This window comes from Brassica napus, chromosome C1 (genome assembly GCF_020379485.1).
Source record: "Brassica napus cultivar Da-Ae chromosome C1, Da-Ae, whole genome shotgun sequence".
Lineage (NCBI taxonomy): Eukaryota > Viridiplantae > Streptophyta > Magnoliopsida > Brassicales > Brassicaceae > Brassica > Brassica napus.
This window is the reverse complement of record NC_063444.1, coordinates 2,792,902-2,817,731: the sequence shown is the minus strand read 5'-3', so window position 1 is coordinate 2,817,731 and position 24,830 is coordinate 2,792,902. Positions and strand designations below refer to the sequence as shown.

Genomic DNA, 24,830 nt, shown 5'->3' with positions numbered 1-24,830 from the left:
TTTGAATATATTTTAGCTATTTTAGACATTTATTTTTAACTATTTATGTATATTTTTCAGTATTTTAGACAACTTAAAAGTATCATATATATTTTGAATGTTTTTAATATATATTAAATCTAAAACTAAGTAATATATCTAGGTATATAGATCTATTTCGGTTACATTCGGATACCCGAGATACTTCGGTTCGGTCGGGTTCGGTTTCGGTTCTTTAGATACCAACATTTTGAACCCGTTCGGATATTTAATCAATTTTCGGTTCGGGTTCGGTACTACTTTTTCGGATTGGGTTCGGTTCGCTTCTTCGGATCCGGGTTTTTGCACAGCCATAGCTCTGTCCGTCCACTGGTCAGTCATCCAAAAGGACCAAAACTTGTTTCTTTTTTTTTTAGGACTCAGACATGAGTTGAAATCACGTTTTGTATACGCAATCCAAGAACACAAACTCTATATCTTGCTTTCTTATTGGTGATTGATACAATGTTTCTTGTTTTACTGATCAGACTTCACAAGTCCAATTCTATACATTTTCAGTGTTTTTTGTTCTGAAGCCTGAACTCAGCAAAGTTCAGGATCATGTCAACTAGTAGATTATGTGAATGTTACTAGAATTATTGAATAAGATTGTAAAAATGAAATTATTTCTATTTAAAATATATATTCAAACAACGAAGTTTGACTCAATATGCACTTTACTTGTCAATACAGACCCAAAAAAAAACGAAAAAATTATGTAACAATCACTGCTTGTTGTTAGTCTTATGTAACAATCACTGCTAGACATTCTTTGTTGTTAGTCTCTCTTCACAGCTTCTTCAACGAATACGGTTCACATGAGAAAACGGCTCATGAGCTGCCTTTGGAGCTGCTTTCTTGGCCGTCTCTGGCACTCCGAAAACATTCCAGAATCTCAGCGTTTCATCTCCTGCTGCTGTAGCTACGGTGCAACCATCTGGACTCTGTAGAAACACACAGACAAATAACACAAGTTTTAGAACTGTCAAAAACTCAAACCACTTTCAGCAATACTAGATATATATAATTTGATCAAGTTTTTCTATTCACCTGAGCCATGTATAGAACTCTTGACGTATGACCAGTGAGCTCAGCCATTTTCACCATAGATGGGTACTTCCACAACGTAAGCTGGTTCTGTGTAAACCCGTGTGAGCTAAGCAACTCTCTTTCATTCTTGCTCCATAACAGCGAACAAACTTGGGAGCCAGTGTCTACTGAATTCAAGCAAGCTCCTGTGTGAGTGTTCCAGAACTTTATCGTCCTATCTCCTCCGCCACCACCAGTTGCAAGAAGATTCGCTTGGAAAGGGCACCACGCAAGGGCTTTAACCGCAGATGTATGTTCTTCAAGCCTGTGCAGATATTGAGTGGTCGAGTTTGAGGAGGCGACAGAACGATCCCATATGTGTACCACATTGTCGTTGCCACCACTCGCTAGCTGCTGTCCGGATCCTGACCACTTGAGCCCGCAAACTTCCTGAGTGTGACCTCTGTAAGTTTCCACAACGTGTGATCTGATTCGCACGTCGTTGTTGACGATCTGTCCATCCATTCCTCCTGTTGTCAGGATGTGATTGTTCCATGCCATTGTTCCTACTCTAGACTGGTGGCCACCCTTCAATGTCCTCAGCTGCAGGGAAAAGTACAGCACACATAACGTTAAGACATGAAGACAAAACATTTTGTCTAAACATAAGAAGAGAGAAGGGATTTTTGTAGTTACTTGACGGTTGGATGCAGAATCCCAAAGCTGGACTTCAGAGTTGTTGAGCCCAACTGCAACATGACGACCATCAGGTGCCCAGTTGATACTCGTGACAGGTCCTTTCTCCTCATCAATGGTGACAAGCTCAGAAGTGGACCCGCTGGAAGCATCCCACAGATAAACAGTGTGTCCCAACGCAATGGCTAGGACATTAGCACTGCCCCAGTCAAGCAGGTTGAGGTAGAAGTCGTCAACGATGTCAGGTGCATCCAATGTCCTCTCAGAGGTCTGTTAAAAGATTAAACAACAGATCAACACAACAACAACACAGTAGATACAGATCGTTTCTCTTAAAGCGCAATAACACAAACCTGAGGAATGTATCTACGAGGCTTAACGGATCTGGGCTGTTGGTGAAGAGAAGCAGAGTGGTCGGTGGGAAGCAACTCGACTGGAGCTTGAGGTTTGTTTCTGAAGGCGAGAATCCGAGTGTGGTTCAGGTTCATCGTCTCAGCGAGTTGCTTCCTGTAGGCCTCTCTGGATGGTGAGCTTACCGCTGCTGCTGCCTGATCTTTCCCGTTCCTTCCTTCGGTAAGGGCGTAGTGAGCATAGTCGAAGTCCATGGCTGATCTGTTGGGTATGAATCTGTCAAGCTGATAGAATTAAAAAAAAAAAGCAAATCAATACACATGATCAGTTTCTTATTACAAAACCCACATAATCAAAACAATTCGTTCATCCAATATCTGAAACAAATCTAGATGCAAGATAAACAATAACCCCCAAATCAAAACCCTAATTCTTAATTGCAAAAAAGGAATCGACTTTTGAGCAATTGAAAAGAGAATCCGCAAATTCGAAACCCTAATTCTCAGATGTCAAAACGGAATCATGTAATGGTGTCGGATCTGAGCAAACTTACGTTTTCCTTGGAACTCTTCCTGGGAAGGAAGTGTTCTTGAAGAGGGCAACGAGCTTGAGCCTTCAAGTGCGTAGATGTGTTCATACCTGCATCCATTGTTAACACAAACACACAAACACACAAAGAAACAGAAAGCACGATAATACACGAAACGGATTACAAGATCTCAATTAAATCAAATGAAGCAGTAAATTCGAGCAGAGAGAGAGAGAGAGAGAGCGAAGAGTTGTTGGTAAGCTGATGATGCGAGATGAGAGCAGATTGAATTGGTGGAGAAACCTGTGAAACTTAGGCGTTGATTTATACTACAAAGCGGCAGAGTCAGATTAGGGCTTCGTTTGTCCCCAATTCTCTAATCGGAAAGTCCGTAACGGCTATATTTTTCGAGAGACGTTTCAAATTTATATAAACCGGGAATGCCCATCTCTAGGTTTACATAACCAAACCAAAATTAACCGGTTATGTTAAAACTGAACCAAAAGATAAAGTCGATTCGGTTTAGCTAGGTGATGATTGTTTAACTGGTTTTTGGATTTTAGTTTTTGACTTTTAGATTTTGGTTGTTAGATTTTAGATTGTTTGTAGTTTTTGAAATGGGTTTTGGTTTCCGTTTTTCAAAACCTACTTTATTATCCAATCAAGATTTTGAAAAAAATAATTCTTTAAAAAATAGGAAAACTGGTTTTTGAATTAACTGCTCAATTGTAAAGAGAAATCGAAAACTGGATTTTACTATATTAGATGAATTGATGAATTGATACCATATTAGATGAACTGATGTTGAACAGAAACAATCAGAGATCACACTCTCATGAGAAAGAAGGAGATGAACTGATGTTGAACAGAAACAATCAGAGATCACACTCTCATGAGAAAGAAGGAGATGAACTCAAAATATGAGAATGAATATTATTTCTGTTAAATGTAAAATGAAGGTGTACAACTAATTATATACAATCATAATCTATCCGGTATAAACCGGTTCTAACTAACCAAACCAACTATAACTATATACACTCTAATAATCATATGGCGGCGCCGGTCCAAATCGACGCACCGTTAGGTTAAAAGGAGCGCCATTGAAGTGCCGATCGAACAGCGTATCCATTTCTTCGTAGACGAGCCACTCTCCCCTTGAACGCTGAACGATTGCAGCCACTGCATCTCCTTCGCCGATGATCTCGTCTTGGATATTGTGTTCAGCCATTGTCGACAAATCTTGATTCTCTCGTATTCCTTTTCTTTTGGATAAAAAAGTGAACTGTGATTTGAGATAGAGATCGAGCGGTAATTAATATCTAAAAAGGGTAAACATTCGCACACTTAACCAAGCCCCAATAACCGATAATAAATATTAAACCGAGCCAATAAACCAAACTCACATTTGTCTGGTCCGGTCCAACCTTTCTCACTAAATAATTAATTATTGCGTCTATACTGACATGACTAAGGGGAGGTGTATTGAATCTGAAATTTAAAGTAATTTGTTTTTTAATGAGTTTGTAAATGATTGCAGGAGAATTAGAGAATTTGGTGTGATTTTTGTTAAAACACTCTAGAAACTCATCTAAAATAGTGAGATTTAGATTTTTATTTTTATAACTAAGAAAATCCCCTCAAACACTCTATAAACAATTAAAGTACTCTAAAATCTCTAATTTAAATTTTGTTCAATAATAGTGGATTTCAGAGTATTTTATGAAATGTCAAGTTCAATAACATTGAATTTTAAAGTATTTTTTAAAATCGACGTTTGAATAACAGTGGATTTATCATTTTTAATATAAATTATTGAAACTCTTAGTTGAATACATTTGTCCCGCAGAGTCTCATGTTGTGATTAGATAAAATGCGTCAAACCTAATATGTCCCTGTAGATATTATTATTAACAAAACTTACACGCACCAATAGATTCCAAGAAACTGTCTCACTGCGCCGACCAACGTCTATTAAACAAATAATTTAAAGAATTTAAATCGTTACCGAAATTGAAAGTATACATACAAAACTATACATACACATATATTTTCATTTTGTAGTTGTAAGTGTGAAATAAAAACAAATTAAGCTCAACTAGATGTTTTCATTTTCATATTCTTGAAAATTGTGAGCTTTTCCAATAGCAAAGTTTTGATTTTGAATCAACTTAAAAAATGTATGAAAAAGTAAATATTTTACTTATTAGTAATTATATATCATAATAACCATTTCGGATATATACCTTATATTGGTTCTTATATCGATGATTTATAAAAAAAATAACATAAATTATTTTTTCATACATTTTTAAAATAAAATTATTAGATTAAACTAATTAAAATAAAATTATTAGATCAAATTACAAATTTTAAACTCTTCGAAGTTCAAACAATACTAGATTGAAAATTAAAATGAGAATGAGAACGGTCCAACGGAGGAGATTGACACATTCGTAGTCGGCCTTTGAGGCAAGCCATATTCATGACGCTATGGATATAGAACAGCGTAACGCTAGTAAGTTCAGCATCGCCGTTAACTTGCTCTCTCTTGAAATTTTGAGTTTTTTTTTGTTGTTGCTGCTTATAATTGAAAGAAAAACAGATTGTGAAAGTGAGAGGACTGTCTCTGTTTTTCCTTACTTATACAATGGGTTATGAGGTCGGTATCAAGTCCTAGACGAAATCCCCATTCTCCATTTTCTCTTCATTGTATGAATTGTGGTTGTGGTTGAATAAAGCTTTAGGTAGTCTTGGAACCAGAAGCCACTCGGCTACAATAGCTGTTGAGCTGGAGATATTATGGAATCCCAGCTGGATTGTAAAATGTAGCTATCGACAGTCTACTTCCCTTCTTCATCGTCATCACACAGTGTACAACACTCTTGTACGTACCTTCCGTTACTCAAAAACTGGACCTTCTCATTATGTGTCCTTGAGGGAGACCAATATTTTCACACATGAGTTTGGAGAGCCTTTCTGCAAACTTGTGCAGTTGAGAAACATATTCATCCATTGTCTTGCTGCAATATAAGTTTTATCCCCACACATTGTTTATTATAATAGGCAAGACATATAAATGGTAAAAAAATTGTCTAAATAAAGAACTGGTAAAAAGTTTGGATACATAATTTTGTAGTTACTTACATGAGTTCATCTGAAATGTTTGGGACTTTGGATATGTTTGAAGTCGGCTTATGCCAAATGAAGAAAGTGCTTTCCCAATCAGCATCTGAGGTTTTGCCTTCACTCAAAGCCTTGACCATCTCTGACTGGTGAAACTTCTCTTTCAAATGCTCCTCATAATGAGAGTTAATCAGCTTCTTTACTTTCTCCATCAATTCTGTATCATTCCATGATAATCAACCTGTACGTTATAGCTCCACACTTACGATATACTCAAGAACTGGATATAGGAAAATTTATGTATGCGTTTCATAAAATATATGATTTTTGGATAAAAATATATACATACCATGAAGAAGCCCCACTTATCACATGCATGATCAAGAAGTGACATGGTCTTGTTTCTCTTTTCTCCATCCAGTCTACTAAAATCAATAACTGGAATCTCCATCTCTCTCTCTTTGATTTAACCCATCTTTTTGTTTTGCTTTTTGTTCAAAATTGATTGAGTAAGTTATTAATTTAAGGAGTATTTATTGGCATGGGTGAGAGGAGGTCTCTTTTTCGTTGGGAGGCATAGTTGCCTACTTGGAGAGGCAAAACCATTTGCTTCTTTCAATACTAGTTTTAAACTTTGGACGTGTCATAACAATTAAATAAAATGAACAGAAGTATAAGAATCTGCCTTGAAAATTTAAAATGAACTATAGGATTAAAGAAAAGTCCAAGTTCAGTCCACACAACCATGTGATCGAAAGTTTTGAATTTTCTATTATGATTTCTTCTAAACTAACTTATAAAAATTTTGTTTATATAACTTGTTTTATCTTGTGGACACTCCTTGGACAAATGTTGGAGTATTAATTAGGTTTAGAGTGTGATATAATGATATTCCCAATATTCTTTTGAAGGTTGTGTGTAGAATTGAATACGGTTGATCCTTGTGTTACGAAGAGCACTATCATCATAGAGTTGTTCATGAATCCATGCATTTATCGTAACTACATGGATGTGTAAATTATTCATTATTAGTAAAATAATAATAAAAACCAGCATGATAATTTTTGTTGTGATCAACTCGAATCCGAGGAACTGGACTTCCAAAGCTTTTCAGCTCATATGCAACTGCATTACCAACTGATGATGAACACTGACCATTTCCCGGCCCAGCCAGCAAACATTATGTACCAACTCAACTATATATATATATACTATAACAAAATAAATGATTAAAACATTCTATAATCGAAGTTAGTAATCTATCACTAGATCCATTTTTGTCAACCTTTTGAGTCCAGATGACCATCCTAAAGTTGTCGCATCCGTGGTACTCCATCATCTTATATCATTCAGTAACTTTAAAAACTGAATGAGATATCATTTATTAAAATAAAATGAAAATTTGTTGTTTTCTAAAATGAATTTCAATAACAAGGGAAAAACTAGTTTCCCTAAAAAATTAGGAAATCTAAATTACTAAAATCATGATTGGATAAAAAACAGTTTTTGTAAAATCAAAAACCAAAAACTAGTTTAAAAACTATAAACAATCAATTTCTTAATTAATGTGTATACATCCCCAACACAAACAAGCCATGCCTCCGTGATTATATTACCACAACACGGCTTTCGTGAGAAATATACACAACAGAGAAAGATTCTTACGTTAACCTTTATATACAACTTTTCATCTAAGCATATACTTATTTGAGCCACCTGGATCACCACTTCCTGAGGTTTAAGCAAGAGATAAGGCTTTCCTTTTGTAAGTCTCACCTATTACAGGTTGCTGGCTCACTTTAGTTTCAACATCATAACAGTTAATGTATCTCTTAGGAGTTCTTGAAGAGGTTGCAGTAAAATCTTTAGCTCAAGTCTTCTCTGCATGCCCACATTTCCTGAAGAAATAACAGGTGGGTTTCTCACATCAGGTATCTCCATCAAAGATCAGCTTTGTTAGACCAATAAATCACTCTCCTGTAGAGAATGATCTTGCACAAACTTGTCCAAAACAAGTGTTCCATGGATCAACCAAGTAACTAGTTAGCAATGTTTTGGTTTATTGCAGATGAATATATAAATAACACTTGTAATCATTTTAATACAAAGATTAAGAAGAAGATGGACAAAAGCAGATGGTGGAAACTGTACATAGAAACCTTATTACAAAGCATAGTATTAACAAACACTAGTAGAAGCTTACACTAACTCCCTAAATAAGTTACAGTTGAAACATTTCTCAGCAGCTTTCATGCTTAATGAGTTAAGAGAGGTCATCCTACAGATGCTTGAAGGCAGTGTCAAAAGATCATCACAGTGATCTATTGTCAGATCTCTCAACTTTGGGAAGATACTGGAGACGTCAACTCCAGTTTGATCAAAACTGTTATTGATCTTGCAGAGAATCAGAGACATCTTGTGGAGATGTTTCATGGGGATTGTTGTGTTGTAGAGCTCAGGGACGTGAACACTGAAAAGTTATGGAGAACAGCAGGGGACATGCCGTTGTTGATAAACACTAGGAACCTTAGTCGGATCATCTTGCTGAGGAAAGGAGGCAAAATTTGTCTGAGGAAAAATTCAATATTAGAATCTCTGCCTTAGGGAAGTCCATGTCAAAGTTAGACCAATGCATGTCTCCCATTTCCCCTGCAACAAAAACACAAATCCAATCAACATTACGATCCTGGTTTATATGGGCGATTGCAGTTATAAGAAGATCACTTGCAATTATGAATAGAGGCTATCTGGGCATTGTATGGCTCATCACTGTTCCTTCCCCATTCTCTTGGAAGGCTTGACTCTTGTTTCGGCATCAGCAATCGCTGTCTTATGTTTACTTTCTCGCAGAACATCATGATGTGTCACAAATACATCATAGTAGCTTGCGTACAAAGAGCCAAGCCTGAAGTGATAATAATAGCATAAAGCTTCAGATCATATAAAGAGTGAAGAGCTACAACTAATGTGAGCACTTACCGTGGATCTTCCTCAAGGGTAAGGAGATTCTTGTGTGACAAACCAACAAGAGTGGCAAAAGCAACTTACTCGTCTAGATCATGCATCTCAGTCCACATGTTGATGAGAACATCAACAGGAATCTTCCTGTCTTTAGGAAATGCGCCAAGATCCAAGAAACACTCTCTGGCTGTTGAATCTAGATCTTCTAGACTAGCTTCCATGCGATGAAGCAACCTAGTCTCGTGAGTTTCATCAGTAGGTTCACCTCTTGATAATCTCAGCAATGCCCCCTGCCAATACTGTTCAGGGCGGTCTTTTAGTGAAGCGCCCGTAACTTTGAGAGCCAAAGGTAGACCTTTACACTCACCAGCAACCTGAGGATCGAAAAAGCATTTAAATATACATCACACTAGCCATGATTCAGTTATAGAAGAGAAAAGACATTAACAATACCTTCTTGACAAGGTCTTTGTCGAAACCAGGGGGAACAGACTTCTGACCAAACGCACAGAGACAGATGAGAGATATAGCTTCATATTCCCTTAGTACTTCCACATCGTAGGTAGCATTAGGCTCTACGAGTTTGGACCGTGAAACCACAAGAGTTGTGCAACCAGGAAGGTTAGACGTCAAGTGGTCCAAAGCTTCCCTTGTCCAAACATCATCAAGAATCACCAGCTTCTTTGTTTTAACCCCACCGTCATACTGTAAATTCCAGTTTGGAACATGATTTACACCTTCATAACCAGTCAAAAACCCCCATATATGTATTCTCAGCTCGTCAAGCATCGGAGATTGTGATACAGTCAGAAACAAAATCCTGTTCTCGAAGAAACAAAAGGCAGTGATTTAACAAAAAGTCAGAACCAATGTTTTCAGGTGGCACCTAGACAACAAAGGTCATAACCGAATTTTTTTTTTTTTTAAATCCGATTTAATTATCTCCAATTGGTTTAATCATCCTACATCAGTTAAAACTGGTGTAAATTAGTCTAGTTCCACATAAGTTGATTTAAATCGGCTAAATCAAATAACGATGTTTGTGTAAATTTACAAATCTGTATGATTTCGTTTTTTTTTGTATATCTAAATTTTTTTAGTTCATCAAAGTAATTTTACAACTAATAATAAAAAATTAAAATATCTTATATAAATATATAATAAAAAATAATTTATTAACTTCAGAATAATCCACCTAATTACTTAATACAAATGCTCTAACGATTTCTTGAATGTGGGTCCGAACTTTTAACCAGAGGCAGGGGACACGAGAAGATACTTACATCGGACTTCATTGTCACGCTCACGCTCAAGGTCTCTAGCAAGAGTGGTCTTACCGACACCACCCATTCCACTAATCCCACCTTCCTCTTTCCCATCTCCAACCCAACCCCAAACTTCTCATCGCCATCACTCGTCTCAATCTCCATCGCAGCCTCAGCTATCTGCATCGCATCTCTTATCATCCCTCCTCCTCCAATCTTCATAGACCCTAACTGTTCCGCGAGGCCAGTGAGGCTCCTCTCAACTCTATCAAACCTCACATCGGCGTTATTAGCCCGGGGCTGATGAACATCAGCTAAGATGTGAACGAATATATGATTCTTCATAAAGTCAGAGATCGACTTCCCAAGCTTCTCCATCTTCCTCAATGAGTTTCTTGTTTTTCTTTAGTTTACTAACGAGCTTGACGGTGACGAGTAAGCTCCACGCCGCTGTACTGTGTCTCCTGGATCGTAGGCTGGATGGTCTCGATCGAGGTGATGAGTTTCTCGGCGATGCTTTTGTAACTCCATCCTTTGCCGGAGATCTAGAACGAGCTGTTTCAGAAGCTCATTCTTAATTTCGCCGGCGAAAAAATCGTTTTCGGTGACGGCCATTTTTAGTGGAGATAAGTGAGTGATCAACGTTACGTTTTAGTAGGAGTTCTAAGAAATAAAAGAAAAGATAAAATCATTAAAGCAAAAGAGAGAAAGAGTAAAAGTCGTAAAAACTCAACTCTTATAGCATGTTTATCGCAGGTTTCTCAAGTTGGAGTTTTTATCGTAATATAAGATACGGTCTCTTAGCTTTTAACTAAAAAAGCTAAGAGACGTCTTTTATATCTCTTATTTAAAAGACGTCTCTTAGCTTTTTTAGTTAAAAGCTAAGAGACCGTATCTTATATTACGTTAAGAACCCCAACCTAAGAGGCCTGCAATAAACATGCTCTTATATCTCTTATTTAAGAGACGTCTCTTAGTTTTTTTAGTTAAAAGCTAAGAGACTGTATCTTATATTACGCTAAAAACCCTAACCTAAGAGACCTGCAATAAACATGCTCTTAGAACCGGTACAGATGGCAAAAGAACATATGTTGCTTTGTTAACTTTTCAATAGGTTCTAAGAAATAAATATACAATCATGTAGTTAGAATATTATTATATTTTTCTCTTTTAGAACTCCTTATAGTTTTACCGATAATGTTGTTCTAAGCAGTCAATGTTATAGATGGGAGGATCTAAGACCATCCCCATCGGGAGTCTCTAAACTAAGATTTTAAACAAAACACAAAAATAAATAAATGGAAAAAGATAAAAAGATATGGGAGTTTTAGGCTATGATTATCCCTAATAAACCCATCCAATGGGTTTCTTAGTTTAAAAAAAAAAAAATTAAAAAGCAAACCAATCGCGGATCGCCACGTGTCAGTGGGGTCCGTGAACAGTGTAAGAAACTCACTAAAATCGGTTCTTAATTAGTAGTTTTTGTAACCGGTCCTTAAGGGTTTTGTGGGGGACCCACGCACTAAGAAACTCACTAAGGACCTCGGATAATCATGCTCTTAGAGTCGGAACCCTCATGTGTCACTTTCCTATTGGTCTCTGTGTTGTCTCTCTCCTTCTCCTTGGTCGCATTTTTATTTTGATCCAAAATCAATTTTTCTCTTCTTCCTCCGATCTCAATCACTCATCCTCTGTCGATTCTGATCCGGATCTACTTCTTAGAATCAAGAAACCGACGTCCCTCTCTTCTCTTTGTTGTTGCGTAAGGACAGCCTTATCCAAGGTCCGATCAATCTGAGAGCTGGAGTAGGTGGAGGTCCCGACGGCGGACGTCTGAGAAGTTCATTGATAAACAGTATTTGCAGTCTATGGCACAAGCTGTTCATGCTTTCGATCTAAACATGCGAATAGTCTTCTGGTGAGCAGTTCCATCTTGTGAATCTCTCTAGTTTGATTCTATATGTGATTCATGTGTTGAAGGTTTCTGCATTGCTATCTTCGTGTGATATGTTATGACTTAGTTACGAATTTGGTGATATGATTGTTTCAGGAATGCTATGGCGGAGAAGCTTTGTGGCTACTCTGCAGCGAAGCAGTTGGGGTGGGGAGAATCCAATTAGTGTTATTGCAGTAGGTCGTGATACTACTTTCTCTGTGAATATTGCTAGGCGTTGTGTCCGTGGAGAGAGCTGACTACATTAAAGGCGCAAGAAGGTGAAACGAGCTTTGCACCAGCAAGGTATAGTTTTGCAAACTTGTCCTTGACTCTGATCAGCCTATACAAACTGCTATAGCATCAAAGATATCAAACTTGGTTAGTTAAGTTATAAGTTGCATATTATTCGCAGGTGAGAGTAGTACTATACTCTCTGAGGGTGGCAGTGGGGATAGCCATCAATCAGATCATAGTGTCTTCGGTGCGACTCACTCAGACCACAGGGACGATGCAGCATCAAGTGGTGCCAGCGGGATTTTGATGTCGGTTATGATGCGAAGAGAGAAGAGGGATTCCCGTCACTTCAAACGGATGCGGTTTCCACGAGGAAGCAGATTTTGCTGTATACACTTGGTTTTATGACCACAAGCCACTAGTAAAGACCAAACTGATTAATGGTCCCAGCTACCAGGTATGCTACTAATGCTTAATACTTTTGCTTTCTCTCGTGTAGTTTCCTGGTTCTAATCACAAAAGACCGCTTGATCTTGTAGTTTCCTGGTTCTAATCACAAAAGACAGCTTGATCTTGTAGTTTCCTGGTTCTAATCTCAATTTTAAATCTACTTTAAAAAGAATTTTATTTAAGAATCCCTACGAGGTTCTTCCATTGGACGAGTCAAAAATAATTTCCACTAACAAAGGTTCTTGACTAATCAAATCACATTATTGACCACTAATTTAATCATAAGAGCCCATTGGAGGTTCTAATTGATGGACTTGCTTAAGTCCTAACTGAAATTTCCTGGTAATTTCGCAGTGACAATGACTTATAAGAAAGAAAGAAAGAAAGAGGATCCCCCCTGACCATGGAAAAGATGGTGACTGTTCTGGATTGGAGATTTAAACTTCCATTTCAATATTTATAAATTTTGGTTCACAGGTTCAGATTTTTGCAGATTTGATTCGGATTCAAACCATTTAAATTACATTTAAAAAAAATTTAAAAATTCAAATATAATTTGCAAGTGGCTGTACTGTGTACATAATAATTTGTTGCTAAAGACTTCTTTATTTTTTGAGGTCAAGTCATTTCCTGACGAAATAACAAGTGGGGTCTCTCACATAAGGTGTATCGTGTATCACCATCAAAAATCAGTACTTCAAGCTCAGACGCTCATTTGAACTTGAAGACCAATAAATCACTCTCCTGTAGAGAATGGTCTTGCACAAACTTGTCCAGTAACTAGTGTTTCATGGATCAACCCAATAACTTGTTAGCAATGTTTTTGGTTTTTAAACTGCAGAATTTATATATATCACACTTTTGATCAATCTAACACAAAGATCAAGTTGGTGCAAAATGTGCAGAGAGACCTTATTACAAAAGCATAATTTTAACTAAATACTAGGAGAAGCTTACACTAACCTCCAAAACAAGTTACAATTTCTCAGTGAGTCTACGGTTTTACTCGTCGAGCCAATCTAAACTGAAACATTTCTCAGCAGCTTCAATCTTTAACCCTGGAACGGCCCTCTCAACTTCTTCCCATATAAACGCAACGTCCTCATCGCAAATCACATGGCGTAGGGACTCCAACGAAACAGCGGAGCTCACTCTACCAGCGATGTAGCATTCTCTCATGTCAATCTTTTCAAGTGTCTTTAGCTTTCCTATATCCTCCGGAAGACAACTCAGGCTAACACACTGCGAGATGTCGAGGTACTTAAGCTGAGGAAGCTCGCAGATTTCATCAGGTAATGCCTTTAGCTCGGGGCAAGCATATAGCCTCAGAAGCTCAAGAGCTTGTAGCTTGCTTAGGTTCTTAGGCAATTCACCGAGGCGTGGACAGTTTGTTATGCTTAATGAGTTAAGAGAGGTCATTTTGCAGATGCTTGAAGGCAGTGTCACGAGATCATCACAGTGATCTATCGTCAGGTCTCCCAACTTTGGGAAGATACAGGAGACGTCGACTCCGGTCTGATCGAAACTGTTATTGATCTTGCACAGAATCAGAGACATCTTGTGGAGATGTTTCAGGGGGATTGTTGTGTTGTAGAGCTCAGGGACGTGAACTCTCTCGAGCCAGAGACTCCTTAGTTTCGACAAGTTGGCAAACATTGAAAAGTCACGGAGAATCGCAGGGGACATGCCGTTGTTGATGATCACGAGGACCTTAAGCCGGGTCATCTTGCTGAGGAAAGGAGGCAAAACATACTTGTCCGAGGAAAAATTCAATATTAGAATCTCTGCCTTAGGGAAGTCCATGTCAAAGTCAGACCAATCCATGTCATCCATTTCCCCTGCAACAAAAACACAGATCCTATCAACATTGTGATCCTGGTGAGTATAGCATAAGAGAACCTAGTAATATAAAATATTGCAGTTATAAGATCACTTGCATGTATGAATAGAGACTATCTCTGCATTGTATTCCTCATCACAGTTCTTTCCCCATGTTTTCGGAAGCTCTTCCTCTCTTTTTGGCATCAGCAATCGCCTTCTTCTGTTTACTTTCCCTTTGTTGGATAAATGAAGTGCCAAGTCACGCAGAACATCATGCTGTGTCACAAATACATCATAGTAGCTTGCATACGTAGAGCCAAGCCTGCAAAATTAATATAAAGTGATGATGATTACATAAAACTTTGAATCATATAAAGAGTTTAGAGCTACAAGTAAGCTTGGACACATTTATCCGGAACCGAAGAACCAAACCAAATCGAAAACAAGATTCGGTTAAAGTTCAGATATTATAAATTACCCGAATGAATCTTATATCTCTGGAATTGAAAATTTAAAACTGAATTGAGAACCGAACGGGTATCCAAATTTGTATAATATAATTTTAAAATAATAAAATAGTTGCGCTCAGTTAGTTATAAATATCATATCAACTAGTTTAAACTTTAAAATAATAAAAATATTTTAAAAATATTATTTATAAACCAAATAACAAAAAAAAATTATCAGAATAATTTTTATCCGAAATATTTAAAACTATCTGAATTAGCCGATATTTTTATCCAAAAATCCAAAAATACAAATTATCTGAGTTTTTCATCCGAATTAACCGAAAAACAGAACCGAGCCGAAATCAGATTGGACTCAAAATTGTCTTGGATATTAGTTGGTTCCCAACTTTATTATCCGAACCGAACCAAAAACTAAAATAACCAAATTGGATTTTCTACTACTCGAACGGATCATATATTTCTATAACCAAAAACCGAAATAAAGTGAACCGATACATGAAATGCTCAGGCCTAGCTACAAGTAATGTGATCTCTTACCGTGGATCTTTCCCAAGAGTAAGGAGATTCTTGTGTGACAAATCAACAAGAGTGGCAAAAGCAACTGCCTCGTCTAGATCATGTACTTCAATCCACATGTTGATGAGAATATCAACAGGAATCTTCCTGTCTTCAGGGAATGCGCCAAGATCCAAGAAACACTCTCTGGCTGTCTCGTCCAGATCTGCTAGACTAGCTTCCATGTGATGAAGCAATCTAGTCTCGTGAGTTTCATCAGCAGGTTCACCTTTTGATAACCTCTGCAATGCGCCCTGCCAATACATTTCAGGGCGGTCTTTTAGTGAAGCGCCCGTAACTTTGAGAGCCAAAGGTAGACCTTTACACTCACCAGCAACCTGAGGAGGATCGAAAAAGCATTAAATATACATCACACTAAGCCATGAATCAGTTATAGAAGAGAGAAACAATTAACATTACCTTCTTAACAAGGTCTTTGTCGAAACCAGGAGGAAGAGATTTCTGACCAAACGCACAGAGACAAAAGAGAGAGATAGCTTCATCTTCCCTTAGCACTTCAACATCATAAGTAGCATTAGGATCTGCGAGTTTGGACCGCGAAACCACAAGAATTGTGCAACTAGGAAGGTTAGAAGTCAAGCTGTCCAAAGCTTTTCTTGTCCAAACATCATCAAGAATCACCAGCTTCTTTGTTTTAACCCCACCGTTATACTGTAAATTCCAGTCTTGAACATGATCTACACCTTCACAACCGGTCAAAAAACCCCATATATGTGCTCTCAGCTCCTCAACTAGCGGGGATTGTGATACAGTCAGAAACAAAATCTTCTCAAAGTAACCTGACAACCAAAAAAGGAGTGTCATTTAACCATGGTTATAAAAATGAATCTAAAATAGTCTACATATGTTAAATTAAATAATAATGTTAATACAAATTCACCACATTTTTCTAGCAAAATAGTCTAAATAAAAAAAATTTAGAATGAACCATTAGAGATGGTTTTAAGCTACAAATCAATCATACTTGAAATAATTTAAAAAAAAAATCTGATCTATACGATTTAAAGTAGTTTAACCCGTTATAAATCTGTTTAAATTGATCAAAATTAGTCTAAATCTGTTAAATTAAACAATAGTATTAGTACAGATCCACAAATTTGTCTATATTTTCTATTTTATATATCTAATTTTGATATCAGGTGTGAATCGGACTCTTCGCATCTCATCAAGGCTCTAAATGCGACGGTGGAACCCCCAGAATTGTACGGGATCGTATCAGATGTTAGGATTGTTTGTAACTCTTTCGACTCTGTTTCTTTTGTGTGGATTCCTAGTGGAAGGAACTCCAATGCTGATTGACTAGCAAAACAGGCTTTGGGCCATGTATGTACTCTGATGATTTAAGTTTAACGAAGTTGTGTTCCAAAAAAAAAATATCTAATTTTGATAATATATTAAAATAATTTTCTATATAATTAGAGCCAAAAGTTTAATATCTTATACAAACGTAAAATATATATAAAATTAATTAATAATTTGTTAATCTTTAAGTTATCTGGTTATCTACTTCTTGAAAAAATGGATTTAACCAAAAAAAAAAAACAGAACCAGAGACACAGGACACGACAAGAATACTTACATCGGACATCATTGTCACGTTCAAGGTCTCTAGCAAGAGTGGTTTTACCGACACCACCCATACCACTAATCCCGAAAAGACCTCCTTCAGCGTTGAACATCATCTTCTTCACCTTCCTCTTTCCCATCTCCAACCCAACCCCAAACTTCTCATCCTCACTGCTCGTCTCAATCTCCATCGTAGCCTCGGCTATCTTCATCGCATCCCTTATCATCCCTCCTCCTCCGATCTTCATAGAACCTAACTGCTCCTCGAGGCCAGTGAGGCTCCTCTCAACTCTATCAAACCTCACGTCGGCGTTGGCCCGGAGCTGATGAACATCAGCTAAGATATGAGTCAATACCTGATTCTTCATAAAATCAGAGATCGTCTTCTCAAGCTTCTCCATCTTCTTCGCTAGTGTGAACTGTCGATACATGTTCCATCGACGGGAGCTCAAGACTCTCTCAGTGAGTTTATGGCCTTTCTCGAGGGTGCTAAAGAGCATACCGATCTGAGCTTGGCGGTGAGGAGGAAGCTCCACGCCGCTGTATAGAATCTCCTTGATCGTGGGCTGGATTGTCTCGATCAAGGCGATGAGTCTGTCGGCGATGTTTTTGTATTTCCATGCTTTGGTGGATATGGAGAAGAGCTGTTTCAGAAGCTCCGTCGCTATTTCGCCGGCGAAAAAATCGGTGACGGCCATGGTTTTAGTGGAAGTGAGTGGATTAGAGAGATACGTGGTCGATGTTTATATATATGGGAGGATCCAACTCCAACGGAAATTTCCTGGCAGATTCGCAGTGAGAGTGACATTGTAATTAAAAGACAAGGTGAGGAAGAAAGAACATGGAATTCGACCGAAAAGAAAAAAGAAAGAACAAGGAACACGCTCACAAAAAGACATATGTGAAGGGATATGGTTTTCTTTGCGTCTTTGTGAATTAATTAAAAAATATTTTAAATATATTATTAAAAAAGTAACACAAAAAGGAAAAAATTATAAAACATCATAAACTATTTTTTTTTTAATATTTAATATTTAAGTTTGAGTTTAAAGATTAAGATTTATAATTTGTTATCTAGAAGTTTAGAATTTATAGTAATTTAAACATTTTACCATTTAATTAATACTATTTTAAGAATTTATTTTATTTCAGATTTTTGTTATAAATTATTTTTGTGTGTGTTTTAAGTCAATAAAATAAAAAATCACAGACAAAAACAAAAAAATCAGAAAAAGATGAGAAACCAAGCCAATAAAACCTAAATTTAACTAGAAAAATATAGTATAAAGAGGAAAATAAAACACTGCTAGTTACATAAAATGATAATCAAATGTAATATATAAAAGAAAATCAAATAGAAGTTATTATGAAAAAATATATATAAAAATTTCGAAAAAGAAAACCTTCAACAACAAAAAATTCAAAATGATGATTAACAAATTGAAAGAACTACGATTGAGATTTGAGAATCTAAATTTGTATCTTTTCAATATTTAACCTAAAAAGTTTAAATGAAGAATTTTGCATTTCCATAAAAAGAAATTATAACACATTATGCTAAGAAACAAAAGAGTGACAAGGAAAGAAATTTATACGAAAGAGATTACTAATCGAGTTTTTCTAAATCATTTAATTTAAGAAAAGGAAAGAGAGATTCATATTTTCCACACACTATCACATCGTGTAGGGCATCAAATGGTCTACATAATTATTGTTGCTTGTAAGTCTTCCTCATTTTCCGAGGTCAAGTCTACTACATAAAAATATAAAACAAGAGTAATTGATAAAAATGCACTCAAAAGCCCATATAATTTGTTATATATTTTTATTTTTTTTTAATATTTTTTATGACTATACCTTTATCTCTATCTTTCTTTTTTTTTTCCCTTTTACGTGTTATAATATCTTTATCTCTCGTATAGATTCTTCGAATCATCTTCTAATTCAACAAAAATCTTTATTTTTTTATTCTGATTCTTTTGACATCCATAATGATAATCTTATTATCTCACCCCAATTTCAATGTTTCTAATTTCGACTCACAATCAACCTTTTGATAATATATACGTTAATAAGTATTTTATTACTTACCTCATATTATTTAGATTTTAATGGATTCTTAATCGATATATGAAGTGTTAGCTGTTACAAATAGTTTTGGGTAGGGGTGTTCAATCCGGATATCGGTTCGGTTTAGGTTCGGTTTTTTCGGTTTTCGGTATTTCGGTTAGTAAAATATAACTACCATTCTAAATCCATATTTACTTCGGTTCGGTTCGGTTTATATACCGTCGGTTTTCGGTTTATTCGGTTTTATACCAAAAAACATAATTATTTAGTTTGAGATCATATTATATGAATTTTAGAGTCATATTGTCAATACAGTCATTTATTAAAAATATATTACATGTTCAAATAAATGAACAAAAAAGTAAAAATGCTTCTACCGTCAAATAAAATAATCAAATCTATAACTAAAATCAAAGCTTCAAATTTTGAAAATAAAAATATGAAACAAAACAGAAACATGAAAGAAAAGTTTTTCCACTCTTCCATATTTAGTGTTCATTAAAGTCATGTTTTTTCAATCGAACACGAAACTCTGTTTGTTTACAGATAAGAAAAAAGTTGTGAAAATTTTTCATTAATTATTGTCCATCAAATTTATAATCTTCATATTAATTTAGTGAAGACTAAAATAAAGCAAAAAGATCAAAAGAAAACTTAGAAAATAAAATGTCTGAATTGCGATGTATTGTTATTTAATTATAGTTCACGTGTTTTACAAATTAAGGTTCTTTATTACTATAAAATTATGGTAATAGTTATTAACACAAATTTAACTTATGTAACAAATAGATTTTCATGTATTGTTATAAAATAGATACATATTTACATGTTTCTACTTTTAATCGGTTTTGTTCGGTTTATTCGGTTTAATCGGTTATATACCAAACCATATCCAAATCCTACGGTTTTTATAAAATTATATCCATTCGGTTTATATGGTATATACCAAAACCAAACCATATTGTCTATTTCGGTTCGGTTCGGTTCGGTACGGTTCGGTTTTACCATATTGAACAGCCTAGTTTTGGGGCTATTTGATAGATAACTAATTAATTATTAATAGTTTCATTAACTGATATATGATTTGTTAGTCGATACATTTGTTTGATACATGGATTGTTAGATGATAATGAAATTATTAGCTGATATGTTAGTTGATATGTAAATTGTTACCTGCTATGTAAATATTTAGGAGTTACTAGTTTTCGATAAAGCATAAGGGTATTTTCGTCCGCACAGTGTCAAAAAAATACTCATTTTTGAGTTATCCATAATTATGAGCATTCAGTTAATTTGAACTTTAATTGAGTATATTCCACGCATTCACTCATAAAACAATAAGATATTAATGAGAGGTATAAATAACGTGGAAATATACCAGAGGCATAAAGTAGGGTAGGGTGGGTACACTTGCACTAAATTAATATCGGTTCATTTCTAGGTCGAGTTCACCACATGAGTTGTGAAACAAAAATAATCGTAAGATTCTTATTGACATGGTCTAAAAATATCACACACAGACAAAAAAATTGAAAAGAAAAGAGAGCAGAACGGGGTCTCATCAGTCTCAGTATTACACATCTATACATATATAGAAAACAAAACTTAGCCTATCAAATAAGAACGTCGTCGTCTTGGATCAGTAACATTGATCCTCCAATGAAAATCAGTGGAACCTCTAAGCCTCGCTCTCCTCCTCTCCCAGTTGATCTCTGTCCTCCTCTGTTTCGTCAACCTACAAAACTTCTGCAAAGACTCATCCATAGCGTCGTGCACTTTCCACCATCTACCGTGCGCCGCGTCGCTAGCGTACACTAGCTGCTCGTCCACGTCGAAGTTGCAGTCGTAGTCTCTGTAACAAAGCCATGGTTTCCACCCCAAGTAGTGGACCGCGTAGAGCTGAGGCGGCTCGGCTGCGAAGAGGTGGTTCTTTATGTTTCTTTCGTTGGTTGTGTTCGACCAGAAGTTCTTTAGAAAGTTCACTCGTCGAGGCAATCGGTGCCACCACACGAATATCTCGTTTAGATACCTGAAAAATACATATGTAGCAACATTTAATTTTGTTCAAATGTATACTACATATAGCATTATTGTTTTTTTCTTGTATGCGGTATAGTTAGTAATGTTATAGAGTATGTTCAGCATTTCTAATATATTACTCTATTTTATTTTTATTTTAATACAGAATTGAGTTTCAATCTAACATCATTTCATTTTAAAATATAAAAAATATAATAAAATAAAAATTGAATATTTCTATTTTACTTTGTTGTAAAATAGGATTCAAAAAAAATCTGGTGTTTGATTTTTTTATAAATATATTAATAGCTGAAGTTAGAAAAAAAATATATATATTAATAGCTTAAATAAGTTAAACAATTTAATTACTTTAACAAATTTTATTATAAGTTAAAAATAAAGTAAAATTGGAAATGATTTAATTCCATATTATATTATTATCTCACATCAATTTAATTAGTGTAATAGTTGAGTGTAAACCACTCGTTAGAGTTTACACTTAACCAACATTAAACTGATGTGAGATAACCAGACCAGATAAGTCGATGCTATCATTAATTAAGCACAATATCAATGAACTATGTAACATATATGCTACATTAGGTATGACATTAAAAACATAAAGTACTCTTTTATTATTGAAATGGCATGTGCTTACCCTTGATCTCCGCCGTTATATGAAACGATGTCGCTTCGCTGACTCATGATCATACTAAACGTACAATTAGAAGGCTCAATGACCATTACACCGGAGTTAAATATCCACACATCATTTCCTGTGGCTGACATCTGAGGAAAATGGAAGAGGATGTCAAGGTTACGTAGGATAATGATGTCAGCATCAATGAAGACCACTTTGTCGTAATCCGTCAACTGCCACAGCCGAAACTTGCTGTAATTATATTCATTGTACGAATCTTTTTCGGCGAGTGGGTTTCTGATTCTTAGAATCCGTCGGAGCTTCCATCCCGCGGCTGCGAGAGCTCGGAGTTTAGCAATGGAGATGGAGTCGTCGTGGAGAAGGATAAGGTCGCGTTTTGTGTTTGTCTGAAGGAGGCTTTGAGCCAACGTTATGGCGCCACAGACGTAAGATTCGGATGAGTGGAGGACTGTTGCGTAGGCTTCACGTTTTGGTCGCCTTGTCTCCGCTTGTATCTTCGTTAGGTCATACACTTTGTCTATACCTGTTTGTGTATATTGTAATCCGAGGAAATTATATTAAATGCTTTGAATAAACTGATGTGTTAAAACGTGCTAACTTATTTTAACTAGTATAAAGTATTATCATACTTCTAGAATATGTTTACCGATTTTGAGAAAACAATGGACTACCACACTAATCAAAGCTTTGATCCTAGTAATCTTAGTTGACCAAAAAGAAAAAAAAAATCAAACACATGTAATAATTAAAGATTTGGGTACTGAACAATATATTTTGCATATGTAAGCCATCATCAACCTTATCCGATGATCATTAATTTTGGTTTCTTAAACCTCAAGCAACAGCTAACTAATTCGGCCTACCAACGAATAAGAATGCCTAGCTAGTTTGAAAAGGCAATTAATATTGTTACTTAGTTTTCTTAGCTGTGTATTTTACTCAACAAATATTGTTTACAAAGCTAACTAATTGTGAAATACCACATATTAAGGTATGGTTCCTTTTAATAGTTTTCAAATGTAACATCAGTTAGAAATCGTAGTTTGATCATCTGGCTATATGTGTGAATGTAACGATTGATTCTAATATATACTTCTGAAAATGCAATGTAGCTGGTAAGACAATCAACTTCGGTGGTTAGCAAAAAGACATACCTAAAACACAACCACTAAGGTACTAATAGCTAATTAACACAACAAGCATTTAAGCAAAGTATCCAAACATATGACTTATTTTATCATGAATAATAAAGTTGGTACCTTTCACATCAATTTCACGTAATCAAATCTTTTTTAAGTTACAATGTCTTAGTCACTACATACGAGACTTTTCTATCTCAAGTTCAGTTCGAACTTTATTTTCTGCTAAGCTATTTCAATTTTTTTTTTAAATCAAATTCAAAACAGAAGTCAAGATAATTTAGCTAGTGATACTCAAAACATAGTTATCAAAATTAAAAACAAATCAAAGGTTTTTAATTTCATCTTAACATTTATGAATGGGATTTTGGTTTAGTATTGTGTGGTTTGTGTAGTTTAGTTCCTTTACTAAATTGGAATTATTAAACAAACAAAAATAGATTTGTTATGAAATTAATATTACCTTGTGGTGCCCACAAAGGAAGAGCAAGATTGCAAGATCCGATTGGTAAATTAAGCTTCTGCTGTAACCTAACCACCTCAGGCCGATACAACCACCAATCTCCCTCCCTCTTCTCCATATCATCACACCTGAAAATCTCAATCATCGGTTGACACTTACTCCAAAACAACACTTTGCTCTTCCACGTCCAATCCGTTTTCACTTTCTTGACCACCAAGTTAGCTGCCACTAGGTTCACTTGCAGCCTCAAAACCTCTCTTCTCCACCCTTCTTCAGGGTACTTACAAGGCAGCTTCACTATTACCAAATCCAGCTTCTCCAAGCTTTCGAAATCAGGCATTGGTATCTCAGGACATGTGGGAACCTCGGTATCTTCCTCTTCATCTATCCATTCAGGAAACAAGTCGTGCCATGAGAAAAACTTGGAGACACGCTCAAAATGTATGTGAATGATTTCTCCATAACGTTTCCATTGTGTGAGATCAGATTCTTCCATGTTCACCATCCCAATCTTTGTTTTCCCTAACCCTCTTGTTATAAGCCCTTCCATAAAACTTGGTGCCTCAAGCTTCGTTTGGTTACTAGAATCTATCTTGTTTATTTGGTTCTCTACAATGAGTTCTTGCATCTTCACTCCTCTCTCCACCTATATCTCCAAAGTGATCAAATAGAAAATAGAAAATAGTTATTATCACAATAAAACAACAAAAACCTCACCTTACCTTGGGAATGCAATCACGAAAGGAGCATCCAACAAAGGAAGCTGCGCTGCTGAAGTAGACTGATGAAGCAGGGTGGAGAAAAAAGGCAGTGGAGAGAAGAAAAGAGAGAGCAAACAAGATTAGGTTGAATCGTATCAAAGTGGATTTGGATGGAACTATCTTCATTATCATCATCATCATCATCATCGTCCTCCCGTTTCTAAATGAAAAACATTTCTCTTTCATCTTGTATATATACTAATAATAATGTTCTAGGGAGTTGTGTGTAGGATGATGATTCTCTTATATATATACGGTCCAAGTAAAGTAGTTAGGGAAGAGAAAAAATAACATAAACATGGCAATTACTAATTACTAATCTATGTAGAGGTTGAGTAAAATAATAAACACATAAAAATTAAAAACGTCTAGAAGAGTTTCATTGGACGGTGTCAAAGGATTTTCTTTACTCAAAAACAAGCCTGATGGATTAATACTAATATAACAAAGATGTGGCCAAAGCTTTAAGGTGGTTGGGATACAAATAATGAAATGAGTGAGCTAATACGTGTGCCTTAAGTTACGTATTAGTTTTGTTCTCAAGTCCAAACGTGGGACCAAAATGACAGTGTAAAGGATACTATAATGGGAACCAACCATCTTCTACATCTCAACCAATGAGTTTATCAGTCAGTCAAGTCACGAATTGTAGGTAAAAATGATATATAGTTAGTAAAGATTCAACACTC

General features: G+C 35.9%; 3 protein-coding genes, 1 long non-coding RNA gene and 1 pseudogene across 5 annotated transcripts; 1 reads left to right on the top strand and 4 right to left on the bottom strand.

The window, feature by feature from the left end:
- Positions 1 to 623: 623 nt before the first annotated feature.
- On the bottom strand, positions 624 to 2,895 carry LOC106368745 (cell division cycle 20.1, cofactor of APC complex). The gene is given in 5 exon segments (NM_001316247.1): positions 624 to 962; positions 1,069 to 1,650; positions 1,744 to 2,013; positions 2,097 to 2,378; positions 2,648 to 2,895. Coding segments are annotated over 5 exon segments (1,374 nt in total). The 5' UTR covers positions 2,744 to 2,895; the 3' UTR covers positions 624 to 818.
- A 4,894-nt stretch (positions 2,896 to 7,789) lies between these two features.
- LOC106368744 lies at positions 7,790 to 10,848 on the bottom strand (annotated as a pseudogene).
- A 742-nt stretch (positions 10,849 to 11,590) lies between these two features.
- Positions 11,591 to 13,217, top strand: LOC106368743. Its single transcript, XR_001274091.3, has 4 exons — positions 11,591 to 11,893; positions 12,026 to 12,214; positions 12,324 to 12,602; positions 12,950 to 13,217. It is a non-coding gene; the product is annotated as an uncharacterized LOC106368743 (long non-coding RNA).
- Positions 13,218 to 13,415: 198 nt separating this feature from the next.
- On the bottom strand, positions 13,416 to 18,032 carry LOC106368742 (probable disease resistance protein At4g33300). Its single transcript, XM_013808767.3, has 5 exons — positions 17,042 to 18,032; positions 15,862 to 16,241; positions 15,424 to 15,779; positions 14,533 to 14,738; positions 13,416 to 14,433 (listed from the first exon to the last, which is right to left on the bottom strand). The coding sequence occupies exons 1-5, from the start codon at positions 17,724 to 17,726 to the stop codon at positions 13,598 to 13,600; spliced, it is 2,463 nt and encodes an 820-aa protein (XP_013664221.1). The 5' UTR covers positions 17,727 to 18,032; the 3' UTR covers positions 13,416 to 13,597.
- Positions 18,033 to 20,558: 2,526 nt separating this feature from the next.
- Positions 20,559 to 24,578, bottom strand: LOC106368741 (UDP-glucuronate:xylan alpha-glucuronosyltransferase 2). 2 transcript variants are annotated; one of them, XM_013808765.3, is made up of 4 exons: positions 24,103 to 24,578; positions 23,381 to 24,026; positions 21,776 to 22,301; positions 20,559 to 21,127 (listed from the first exon to the last, which is right to left on the bottom strand). In XM_013808765.3, exons 1-4 carry the CDS (start codon positions 24,325 to 24,327, stop codon positions 20,704 to 20,706), a joined length of 1,821 nt encoding a protein of 606 aa, XP_013664219.1. In that variant the 5' UTR covers positions 24,328 to 24,578; the 3' UTR covers positions 20,559 to 20,703. The 2 variants fall into 2 exon arrangements, with proteins under 2 accessions (XP_013664219.1, XP_013664220.1); XM_013808766.3 differs by having other exon boundaries at positions 24,098 to 24,290.
- Between the last annotated feature and the right edge of the window lie 252 nt (positions 24,579 to 24,830).